The sequence below is a fragment of the Emydura macquarii genome, unplaced genomic scaffold (genome assembly GCF_026122565.2).
Source record: "Emydura macquarii macquarii isolate MOO-44397 ecotype Brisbane River unplaced genomic scaffold, CSIRO-AGI_Emac_v2 contig_705, whole genome shotgun sequence".
In the NCBI taxonomy this organism is placed as follows: domain Eukaryota; kingdom Metazoa; phylum Chordata; order Testudines; family Chelidae; genus Emydura; species Emydura macquarii.
In genome coordinates, this window is record NW_027130842.1 from 10,387,431 (window position 1) to 10,400,404 (window position 12,974).

General features: G+C 38.5%; 1 protein-coding gene across 2 annotated transcripts in view; it reads left to right on the forward strand.

Moving 5' to 3' along the window:
- Nucleotides 1-12,561, forward strand: part of UST (uronyl 2-sulfotransferase) — a 261,999-nt gene extending 249,438 nt beyond the window's left edge. Inside the window, exon 10 of one of the 2 annotated variants that reach the window (XR_010918659.1) lies at nt 7,792-7,826. Coding sequence is in view for 1 of the 2 variants with exons in the window: in XM_067542379.1 (XP_067398480.1) it covers nt 7,792-8,075 (284 nt within the window). In the remaining variant the exon portion in view is untranslated. Of the gene's footprint in view, nt 1-7,791 lie in introns of both variants that reach the window. The other variant, XM_067542379.1, reaches the window with a different exon arrangement.
- Nucleotides 12,562-12,974: the final 413 nt, after the last annotated feature.

Consider the following 12,974-nt stretch of genomic DNA (forward strand, 5'->3'; position numbering starts at 1 on the left):
CCTGGAAATCATGCAAGAAATCCAAAACAACTATTAAAAAAGCCCAGATGACAGCCATCCAACACAAAAACAAAAAGTGGAGCCAACTACAACTACTTCACAACCCACAGTATACCACCTGCAGGAGAAACCATGGCACCAGTACCCACCACATGGACACTACTCAACGCCCAAATATCATCAGTTTATCATTGAAGCTGAATTATCTGTGCTTTCTAAGGGACTGAACTTCTGCCCCATCACAGAACCTGATACCATACTAACATGTGGAGAACTAGAAGAATTCTTCTACCCTCTCCACATCAAAGAATTCTTTCTCAATAGTGATGACATCACTCACAATTACCATGTCTCCACTGACAATCAAAAAGAAAAAAAGAATCATTTGACTAAACACCACAGAGTGGATGAAACCATACTCTTTATCATTAAATTGATTGCTTCAGGGGGAAAAAATGACTGCAAAATCTTTAACAAACATCATAACCACCATAATCTCTCCACCGCCGAGAGGACAGCCAGACAGTCCCTAAAATCTAACCACCAGTTAGTGATCAAACCAGCAGACAAAGGGACACCACTGTAGTCCTCAATCGTGATGACTATATTCACGAGGCCAACCAACAACTCTGACACCACCTACTAAAAAGAACTCAAAAAGACACCACTCCACAATTTACCCAGGAATTTAAGGATATCATCAAATCCTTCTCCAAACATCTCCAGGAGAAACTCTGCAAACTCTTGCCCTCCAAACCAACCCCCGGGATCTACTGCATGCTTCCCAAGATATAAAAACAGGGGAACTCAGGCAGACCCATCATATCTGGCCATGGCACTCTTACTGAAGGAATATTGAGACTCCTAGAAACCATCCTCAAACCACTCACACAAAGAACCAGCTTCATCCAGGACACAAGTGACTTCCTTCACAAATTCCGTAACATTATCAACCTCCCTCAGAACACCATCCTTGCCACCATGGATGTTACTTCCCTATACACCAATATCCCTCACAATGATGGCATAGCTGCCTGCCTCAAATATTTACAAGACCATGGACAATCCTCAGATATCCACACCAAACACATTGTCAAACTCATCCATTTCATCCTCATCGATAATGATTTTACATTCAGCAGCAAACACTTTGCCCAAACCATGGGAACAGCCATGGGTACTAATATGGCTCCCCAACATGGGCCACCTTGAAGAATTATTTCTGGAGAAATGCACCATGGACCAATGATATACCTGCAATACATTGATGATATTTTCATCCTCTGGATGTATGGCTTAAACTGTCTCATTGATTTCCACCACCCATCCATTAAACTTTGTCTGGAACGCTCCCACACTAACATCAACTTTCTGGACACCACAATCAGCTTCAACAGTGGAACCCTACAGACAACTATATGCGAGAAATCCACAGATTACCACACCTACCTTCAGAGATCCAGTAACTACCCCAAACACACCAAGAAATCTATGATCTACAGCCAGGCACTCAAATATCACAGAATATGCTCCAAGGAGAAAGTCTGGGATATACACTTTAACACACTCAAAATCACCTTCACTAAACAAGAAAACTCCATCAAACAAGAAGATTGCATCATGGAACAGGTCATCCAAATAACCCAAGAGAACCTGCTTCAATACAGAAATAAAATCCCCTCCGACCTCACATCCCTAATTGTCATTTACCACCCCACACTGGAACCTATATAGGTTATCATCAAACAGCTACAACCTATACTCAATGGGGACCCTATCCTGAAAGAAATTTTTCCTGAATCCCCTCTTCTGGCCTCCAATTTCTACAAGCTCCTCATCAGAAGCAAACTCCCCATAGACCAAGAGACACCAACTCAAAGCGGCACCAATACCCTGCCAGAACAACAGATGAAAACCTGCAGATACATCTCCACTATTACACTGATCAACACCCCCCACAACATCTTTCAAGATCCAGGAATTCTACATATGCCTATCACAACATGTGGTGTGTCTCATCTGTTGCACTAAATGCCTCAATAACAGCTATGTGGGTGAAACCAGATAATCACTATGCTCTTGAATAAACTCACACAGGAAAATGATAAAAGACAAAAACATCCTATGACCTGTGGGTGAACACTTCTCACAATGTAATCACTGTTTATCTGGCCCCTCAGTCCTCATCCTAAAAGGAAACCTGCACAAAACTTTCAGAAGACGAGTCTGGGAGCTTAAATTCATTACTCTGCTAGATGCTAAAAATCATGGATTGAACAGAGACACTGGATGTATGGCTTATTGCAACAATTTGTAACCCACTAACCCCCTCTTTTTGTCCTATTAGTGCAGAGGTACTAATAGAGCACTCTATCTTGAAGGGTCCCTTACAATATGTGCTAACTACTTATGCTAAACAATCTGTTCCACCTTGCATTATGCTGTCACACGCAGAATACCTCTCCCAGACCTGAAGAAGAGCTCTGTGTGGCTCGAAGCTTCTCTCTTATCAATAGAAGTTGGTCTAATAAAAGATATTACCTCACCCACCTTGTCTCTATAACAATTGTATTCACACAGTTTCAGGGCAGCAGAGCCTGGTGTGGAGTTTTCACTATTGGTAGTAAACTGGCTGACCTGCAATTATCTGCTGTGGCACCACTCTGTCATTCTGTCATCTCACCTGAAAATATTAGATCATTTGAGGCAGTTTAGCGATTTCCTAAATTCTCTATTTAGTAGAGAATTTCTTTATGCTCATTTTGATTTAATATGGCAATCCAAGATTTTTCACTCAACGGACATATAAAATTGTTTCCTACAGTTTGAATCTCAAACTGCTTTATTGCATTGAGGAACACCAATTTTTTTTTTTTTTTTGACATGGTAAATACTTGTCACCAAGTTACCCAAAATGTATTTAATTTTTTCATCCATTTCACTTTTATTATATCTTGGGTGTGTTAATTCAAGACGAGCTGTGACTACTTCAGGAGGTTTTGGTCACTGTATAGTATATTCTTTTTAGTCAATTAAAGGAATACCAAAACAAACAGTTTAAAAAGAAAAAAACCCTAGAAAGTAAACGGTGTAGTTTGTTGCTCTCCATATGGTGAATTGTCTCAAAGGTCATAAAAGTGGGGGGTACCCTGTCCTCTGTTGGAGCAGCTGGGTTTACATAGTAGTTCCAGATTATTTACATCTTACATTGTTTACTTTGGCATGCAGCCAGCTGGGCATAATTTTTCCTTTATACTTGTTTGATAGATTAAGGTAGCTGGTAAGGGTGACTTCACAGAGTGATTTTGTGCTTTTCTTCATATTTGTATTAAAGGGGCTTTTAAGAGAATTGAAGATTATAAGCTAGTCTAACTAAAATTTAAGTGCAAAACAAAGTGAAGGTCAGTTGCATTATCAAAATGCTTAGATCAAAGCCAGCCAGGCCGACCTGTTTTGATCATAGCCCTGCCCTGCACTTTTTCCCAAAAAGCATATATAGCAGTGTATATTTACAGGCAGTTTGTTACTGCTAAGCAGTTACCATGAGGCAAACCGACAAAAGCCAGGAAATCTGAAATGCTCCTGAATAATCAAAAATAACCACAATGGGCTTAGAGGTTCCCCTACCACAGAAAAACTCACTGGAGAGGAAAATCACACTGGAGATTCTGAAAGAAAAGCCTTGTGGAGTTGCCGCCTCCTCCTTGTCTCCAAGGGTAAGGTAGGTGGAGGGCAGTATGGGTTTGCAGCCTCTCAAAGCAGGAAGAGGGGGAGGAATGCTGTAACTCATGGATGTGTGTTGTGAGCAAAGGACAACTGCACACATCTAAGAGTCTTCTGCACCAGCTGCAGGCCTCCTCCACAGTAACAACCCAGCTCCTTTAGCATTGCTGCCATTGGCAGAATTGCTTGTTACTGAACAGAAGCCCCTCTCTCTGCTGGAGCTAGCAGCCACAAAGGGGAATTAGTGCTACTAGAAGCAGGGATTTCCCCACAGGGTCCAGGGAGACCATGTACAGAGAATAGTTGTTTCCAGTTCTTGTCTTGCCCAGTGCACCCACCTCCCTCCCGGCTTGCTTTAATCTGAGTAGTCGTGTCCAGAGTTGTTCTGAAGGCACTCCAAGGCAAATGGTCACACAAGGGAGCATGAAATGAAGGCACAGATCTCCCTTTCTTTTCCTTCCCCTTTCCTCCCACCACCAAATTATGTTTTCCTCTGCTCTAATAGAACTGGAGAGGAGCAGCAGGCTCAGTAATTGTCAAGCAGGAGTAGAGGGAAAATATTTCACTTAAACTTTTTTTTAATCTAGCACCAAATACGTGCTAGGTACTGTGCAGTCAAATATGAAGACAAGGCCCTTGCCCTGAACATTTACAATCTAAATAAAATATTACTAAAATAAACATGGCTTTGGCTTTGAAGTGTCTTTCTGTTTTTCAGTAAGAAAACGTGAGTTGTAGTTGTAAAGCGTATTATCCACGACTTACGATCACATAGTTGTGTTCTATACTTCCAGCCAGCTGCATTTGCACAGGCATCATTTTACTTACTCTTTTTTGCTTTGTGCATACTTTTACATAATGATCTCTGTTATTGGGTCTTCTAGGCAGACTTAATATTTTTTCCTAAAATAAATTTCTTGTGCCTTTTATATCTAATTAAAAATATTACTATGTTCCCTAAAAATCATTGTTGATCATTCCTATTAGGTGAATATGTAGCTGTTTGAGTCCACAAAGTTGCTTTACTGTTCCTCCCAGAAACTCTTTCTTTGGAGCTATTGATCTGTTCTGTAAACATATATGTAAATAATTCTTGTAAATAATATGTAAATAATCCTGTAAAGCACTTAAGTACATGCATAGCTTTGTTCACATAAACAGCTCCACCAGACTTTAATGGGACTGCTCATGTGAGCAAAACTATGCATGTGTTGGTGCTATGCAGGACTGGAGCCTTTCTCTGTAAACTACCGTGGCTCCTTTTGGATGGAATACTGTATAGACCAAAAGTGCCTTTTTAGTCATATTAAGCCATGGTGTTGAGCTGTCCATGGTAGTCTTGACTCAGCATGCAGATGTGTTGTGCTTTGTTATTTCTTTGCCCAAGAAGTGGCAGCTACCAATAAATCTTCCCCAGTGGGCAATTTAATTTAACTCATCTCCTTCCAGTGCCAAGAAATATAGCAAAATCCTGTTCTAAAACTCAAGATACTGTATGTTACCCACTTCCTGCTTTCTATAAGATCTCTCTTCACCATACTCCACTGCTGTATCCCCTTGGATCTCTCCAAGTCTGTAGTGGTAACTGCAGGTTCAGTAAAGTGAATACTCCAACAGCAATATCAAGGCCCCTCCGTTGTGACAGTTAGTGACTAATGTTGTGTAGAATATTTGGATTTCTTATTGGCAATTGGGAGGCCCAAACATAGGATAATCACTTCAGGGAAGAAATGAGCAGGAGAAGCAGAGAAATTATCCAAGATCAAAGATCCTGTTTTCATGCAAATTTTAGTAGTAAAGGATGAGGGAACAAAAGTATAAAGAATTGAACAGATACAAATTAATTCTGTTGTATTCTAAAATGTTTGTATTCTGATGCCCCTCTACTAATAATTTATGTATCAAGAAGTTAGTGAAAAATAAGTGCTTCTTTGTAGGCTAACAGAATGAAAGGGGGTGTGTATGAGAGAGAGAGAGATCATGGTTTCTCTTCAGCAGTTATTCTTAGTATCAAAGAGAAAATATTCCAAATAGACCTTTTAGATAATGGCAGTCTGGTACAATCCATATGTAGATTAACACAGAGGTAAGTTTGATGACAAAGAAGACCAGCTCTCAGAGAAGAGTAAGATTCTCAGATTTTTTTTTCCTGCTGGGTTTGTTGATTTATTCATAGACATACTTAATGCTTTCAGGTCAATCTGAAGATGTTGGGCTCTAATAAATCACCATGAAGATGTTGAGAGACCATGGTTACACATGTGGTATAAAGGAATGGATAAACAGGCCTTTCTCTTAATTTCAAGGAAACTTACCAACTGGTACAGGGTATAAGATAGCTCCATTGTCCTTGTTGTATCTAAACGTATCCATCACTCAGATCTCTGTCACCACTGTCTTGTAGCACTGTCTTCAGACCAAGGTGACAAAGTCAGGTGGAACAACCGTCTCGTCTTGCTGTTTTATCTCTTATTTCATGTCAGCGTTACCTAATATTTTGCGATTAAGGTGTCTGTGGTAGGACCAAAATCCATGAGCCTCTTTTCTCTTAGCTCTTCAACCTCAACCTTTCAATGCAACTGTCAACCTTTTTTTATAACATATAAACCTTCTTTTTAGATCCAAACTTACCTGTCCCACATAATGTATTGCTGTTCCCGTACTGTTACTATAAATCATGTATATTGTAAGTTCTGCATTGGGAAAACGAAGTGTCAGGAAACATGATTAGTTATAGAGAGAGAATCTTAAAGTGGTGAGGAATTCATCTCCACTTTTGCTAAAGAAAGATGTGAGCATTAGGGAGGTTTCACATTTAGAAGATTCGTACTTCATAGTAAGTGGCTTTTGATCTATAGTATTTATGGCACTCTTACCATTTCACTCCTCCTCGCATTGACTTGTTGTGACTTCTCTATCCAAAAGAGGAAGAAAACGTTGGGAACGCTTAGTGTTGTCTCTTGGTCTGTGTTTCCATCTAGTGGGAAAACTGGGAAACCACAAAAGTAAATATGTCCTTGTTCTGACCTGGGCCAGCTTTTTCATGTGTGTTTCTCCAACATTAAAAAAAAAAAAAGCCAAATATTGAGAGAGAAAAGACCGCTCAATGCTTTTGTTAAGTGATCAGTTTTTATCAGGCGTTGAATTGTTTTATGTGAACTTATCACTTGTGAAAGGTATCAGGTGAATGGAAATGAAGACTGAAATCCTATATATACAGGACAGGACAAGAGTCTCCAGATAGTCCCAGCCCATGCACCTTGACCATGGAGCGACCACCACTAGTGGTGAGAAGTCCCCATGCACAGTCAATCCTTTACATGTCTGCTAAGGTTTTCCGCTAGAACCTAGACAGTAACTCACCAAATTCATTTCACAAAGGCAAGCAAACAATCATCAGGTGATAACAATTGTTGATCAGTACTAACCTGTGCTGGATTCAGACTGGTAACACACAGGTTTATGTGCTATAACTCACTAATACCCCTCCTCCAACCATCTCTCTAGATTAGAACAAGAAGAAAACACAAAGTATTTGGTACATTTTTTAATTACTAGGCATAGCCATTTTGGGGAACACTTTCCCCCATAGCTAATGTTTATAGCAGACAGAGAATGTACATTAAATATTTCATTGGGGACACTGGATCCATTAAGTTCTAATAAATATTGACTATTTAATCTTCCAACTATTTGAGGAAAGATTTCCCACGCTTGGTGTGATTATATATTTGTGTACACTTCACTTACGCTCATTTATTTGTATGATCCTAGTTTACTCATGTAAATGTGGCCAATTCGGAGCCTAGTTTGACATATGGAGGCTCAAATAGAAACTTTGTGCAAGCGCAAAGATTAGCCATGTTCAAATGTACGTGTGCAAATGTGCATGTCTGATTTTGAAAATCTGGTCCACTATACCTTATCCTTTTCTAAAAGATTAATAAGGCAAAAAAGGCTTTTTTTTTTTTTTAATCAATAATACAGTAGGACAGTGCCTTACTTCTAAAGAAAAATGTGATTTTTGGTTCTAACTGTTGATCATTCCCAATTTTTTTTCTTTTACAGAACATAGGAAACTTGGAAATCTGACTGTGACAGTGAAAAAGGCCACCCCTTCTCCAGAAGCCATACAGATCCTCTACCAGCGCATGAGATATGAATATGAGTTCTACTACTATGTAAAAGAGCAGTTCCATTTGCTAAAGCGCAAGTTTGGACTTAAATCTCATAGCATTGCACCACCTCCCAGACCAGAATTCTTTATTCCTTCTCCCCTGGAAACAGAAGAACCAATTGATGATGAGGAGCAAGATGATGAAAAGTGGTTAGAAGATATCTATAAAAGGTGATGCAAGCACCAAGCTCTCCTCTGGTGACCCCGCCAGCTTTCTCAATATTTTTTTATTGTTAAAAAAATATTCCTTAAGGGACTGAGTTAATGCGCAGCAGCATTTAAAACAAGAAAACATTCGCACCTGTTGGGGCAATTGGAAGACACCCGGTTTTGCGGGTTATATTTGTTTAATTTTATTATATTTTTCTTGGCTCCGTAGGATCCTTTATAGGTAATACTTTAAGATGGAACCATCTATCATCTGATCACCAAATAACTTTTGCAGAGTAAAATACTGCTGTACACATGCACCCATTTGCAAAACAACATATATTATGTTAGACATCATTTACAAAGTAACTTTCACAAAATCTGTCTGTCAGCAGTAAGTCGAAACCTTGTCCGTTGATGTGGCATTGTACATCTGATATCATTTATAAGCTAGTAGGGGTGCCATTGGAGCATAGTAACAACATCTAAATAGCAAGCAATTATAAATGGGTATGTGGTCAGAGCCATTGTTACAATATGTAAGGATCAAACTGTATTGGACTCAAAACAGAGTAGACAATCTCCCCTGGGGAGCTTGCAGTGAGAGGAGCAGGAATCTCTTCAAGCAGACTATATCAGGAGAAATAAAACAGGTTAAAGGACCCAGTTAACTAGAAGGCTTCACAGAGTCAATGAAGAGGAAACAATTATCAGTGAAGTTGAATGATTGAAATGAACGGGTAGATGGAAAGCCTAGGGGACAGTATTGTGTAGTCTTGGGATTTTGCTTATGCAGTTGAGAATGTTGCTTTTAGGCTCTGGAGGAAAAGGTGCAGTGCATAGTTTTTATTTTAAAGAAAAAAAATGTATACTGCTGTTATTCCTGCCATGGGACACAGAGCCAAAATTACACATAGAAGTTATTCATGCAAGAAACTTAAAAGGATTTCAGGCTCTTTCCTTTAGTATGAACAATATTTCTGTAACCTCGTTTTGTGAGTCTTCATATATCATGCAAATAATTAACAGAATTAAGGTGAAATACAGGTGAGAACACCAAATTTGTGTGAAAGTGAGGTAAACATGATTTTAAAATGAGGGGTGTTTTTTTGTAATAAGAGACATTGATAGGTACGACTGATATCTTACGTATCACATAATGATAAAATAAAACAACAAAGAAAAATATCAATACAGCATCAAAAACAAAACACATTCAATGATGCGTTGTAGGAAAGACACTGCAAGTTTAGTATTGTCATCAGGAAACACTAGAAAGTGGAATAAATGGGGATTGGATGATGAAATGGGGACAGCTCCATTTAAGGTTTCCGGTACGGTTTTGTGACTTTTGGGGCTAGATTGTAACGTGGACAACATGCCCATACAAGCCAGTAAATATCTTCTTTCCACTCTTAAGCAGACTACTCCAAACTTGGGTCCATGCACCTAGGAGTAAGCAGGGCTACTTACCTGTTGGCTCCCTCCCTGGAGCCCGGTGAGTAAGGAATGGGTGGAGCCTTGGCTTCACATGCACACATGCTGAGTCAGTGTGGCATGAGCAAGAGTAAACTACGAGCCCTTGGAGCAAGGAAGAAATGCAGAAGGAATTGTGATTCCAAGGGGTGTCTCTAAGTCATAATGCCTCCCTTCATCACGTCTAGGTTGGTGCAACATGCACATCACACCTTGCATGGGGCTGTGCCTATTTTCACAATCTAATCCTGGTTAGACCTAGGCAATTTTGGCTGGTCCCTTTCGTGATTGCTTCTGGGGAGATTCACTGTCTGTATATAGTCTGCAAAATGGACCTTTGTTTTGAACTAAAAAGCAAAAGTTATTTAGTGATTGAGGTACATGTACAGTCCCAAGCTATGAAGTGCTTTCCAAAGGCTTCCCCTTCCATGAACCGGCAGGGAACCAAAATATATGGTGGATCATCTTGATCATCTCACTGGTCATTATTATATTCGTCTGCAGAGGACTGAAGTAAAGAAACATAATCATGTTAAAACAAGATTATGCTAATTTGCAGCAAATATTACAGGGGGAATTTTATTCTCACTTCTTACATCCCAGTTGTGTGGTACCAATGCACTACCATGGAGGAAGCTGGAGTGGCTTAGATAGCAATTCACATAGTAGCTAATATATGAATCTGCTGCATTGTATATTTTAAGTGGTTTCTATGAAATTGCATTGAAAGAGTATTGATTAGTTTACACACTGCGGAATTGTTATATTTTGGAAAGACAATTAATATTCTCACTTTTTTAAAAACAGATTTTGTCTGAGTCCTTATGCAAGTGTCATAGCAGAATAATCAGTCACCTAATTCATTCATCTTTCCTGCAAATTCACTGCCGCTTAAATGTAGACATTTAAGTATTTTTATCTTTATTTAATGATATCTTCAGCCATGTTTACTTTATAACAAAAAGTCTGTTATATGATTTATTTGCTGGGTTTTAATCTTGTGTTTTTCCTAACAATTGACCTGGCCTCTTCTCCCGGAATGGTAACTTTATAAATATGTTTGGCACATAAACGTCTACAATTCCTGGCCCAACAGTCCCTTTGTCTGTCATGAAATATATTTTATATTTTACTTTAATGTTTAAAAAGTACATTTTAAGCTGGTTAATCTTTGATTTATTTATTATAAAGTTTCAGCACATTCCAAATTCTATGTTGCTCAGGAAGAAGTAGATTTAAATGATTTTATTTTGGTTTGATAGAATTTTTTTTTCAAAAACAAAAATCACTGTTTTAAACCTTTAGCCCACAACAGCTTTGCAGTAAGTGCCATACATGTACTTGTAAATCTTTGTGGGGGGGGAAAGGTGGGTACTTGGCATTGATGAAAATAAGAAAATGTATATGTACATTAACTTAGCTTTAAATGAAAGCAATCTATGTTTGGGATGAAATATTCTTTAACTTATTCACTACCCTCTCTAAGATTCTGAAATATAAAAAAGCCATATGGGGGAGAGGGTTGGTTTTGTGTTTTGGTTTTTTAACTCCAGTGATGTTAGAAAATACAACTTGTGCTGTTCTACTCAGTCTCACCATAGTCTGTTTGGTTCTTTCTCACCATGGCCTATTTGGTTACCCAAGTTTTCCTTGTCTGGTTGTAATGCCAATGGGTGGCACTTCATCTGGAATCTCACCCCGTAGAGCTTTATTTTATACAGCATGATTTATTATCTAAAGGGCTGTACTTCAACAGTGAGATTCAGGCAGGTTGTTTCTGGGTAGTTATTCTACACCTTGAATTGCCTTGAGGCATAAGGCCAAAGGTTCAGTTACTTTAACCACCTGAGAAGTGTCATAAATACCCAGAAAGGCACTGCCAGGTATGCTTTATTACTGCAAAGTGAAACTTATTTTTATGTACAAGGGAAACAACTTAGGCCCCTACGCTGCATTTTACTAGATATTCTAGACATAGGTAAGATTGTATTTGATACCCAGGCTAAAAAGCTCCAGTTGTGTCCAGAGTACAAAGTCATTTTATAATGTAAAAGAATCACCAGTGCTTTCATACTAAATAGAAAATAAACCATTGTTATAGTGCGACATTCTGGTAAAATAAATTTTAGTTATAAATTTCAAGTGATAGTGAGGAATGGTGCGTGTTTGTTGTTTAATTTGTTTGTCTTCCATGTAAGCCATTCTGATGATGCATGGCTGCATCAGAACATCTAAAATGCACTCACTTGAAGAGGAGTAGCTCAAGATAACTGAAGATGTATAAAATGATTGGTACATTTGGAGTATTTCCACTTGTTTGAAATTCTTTGTCCCCTAGTCTTTGTGATGAATTGCTTTGGTTTTGATGTGTAGTTGGATGATCAGTGCCATAAAATCGTTAAACGGAACAATAAAATTCAGCCATTGTTAAATAGATCTGCAGGTTCTAGTTGCTAAAAGCCATTGAAGTCTGACTCCTGTCAGTATTTATTACGGTAAAATTAGCTTTTAATGGGAGGGCACGATATTTGTACTGATAGGAGAAACAAGGTTGAATGGCATTTTGTACACTGAGACCAAAAAAAAAGCCTGTTGTCCATCAAAATGTAATTTAAAAAAACAAGTTTAAATCCTATACAAAATAAAGCCCTGTCATTCACAACTACAGTTGAATGGTGCTTTGTTTTTTTCCCTTAACTTTAAAAAAAAAAAAAAACACCTCCAGTATTCCTTATTAATAGCCCCAGCATTGCAGTGTCATTACTGTAAGCTGGAATGATTTGGATAATTGCACTATAATAACATAGCACTTTCTCTTTTTTAAAGAGTTAAGTACACAGAGGGCCACTGAAAATAATTTAGCTTCGTGTTTGCACAAGCACATAAGTAAAGCAAGAACTCAGCATTGTTATTTATAAATTGTCATCAACATACTTGATACCATATGCAAAATGAGGAAGATTTTGAACCTTATCATAATCTTGCAAACCACTACCAACCATTAGTGCTTACTGCCATGAAATCAATGGGGCTACTCTCTCTGATATACACTGCTCTCACTAGTTAGTGTTTGAAAGCTTAAGCTCTTGTTCAGACACAGACAAAACAGTTCAGATGTGCATATCACACTGGAAGACAGTTCAGTGGAAATGATCTTTAAAGGTTACAAGCTGCAAAATTTGAATAGCAGGGGAAGAAACTCACTTTAAAGATTTTCTCTTTTTAAGCACCAGATTCTCAGCTGGAGTGAATTGGCATAGTACCATTGGTCTGGCCAATTATATTTTGTCTTGCTTATAATTCAAAAGCTGCCGTATGCATTTTCTTCAAATTGTCCAAAAATTGATGCACTGTATGCCTAACTGTGATATGGAGTGAATTTTTACAGCTCAGTTGTAACATCTTGAAAATAGAGCTGTGTAATGGAAATGCTGACATGCCTTAACTG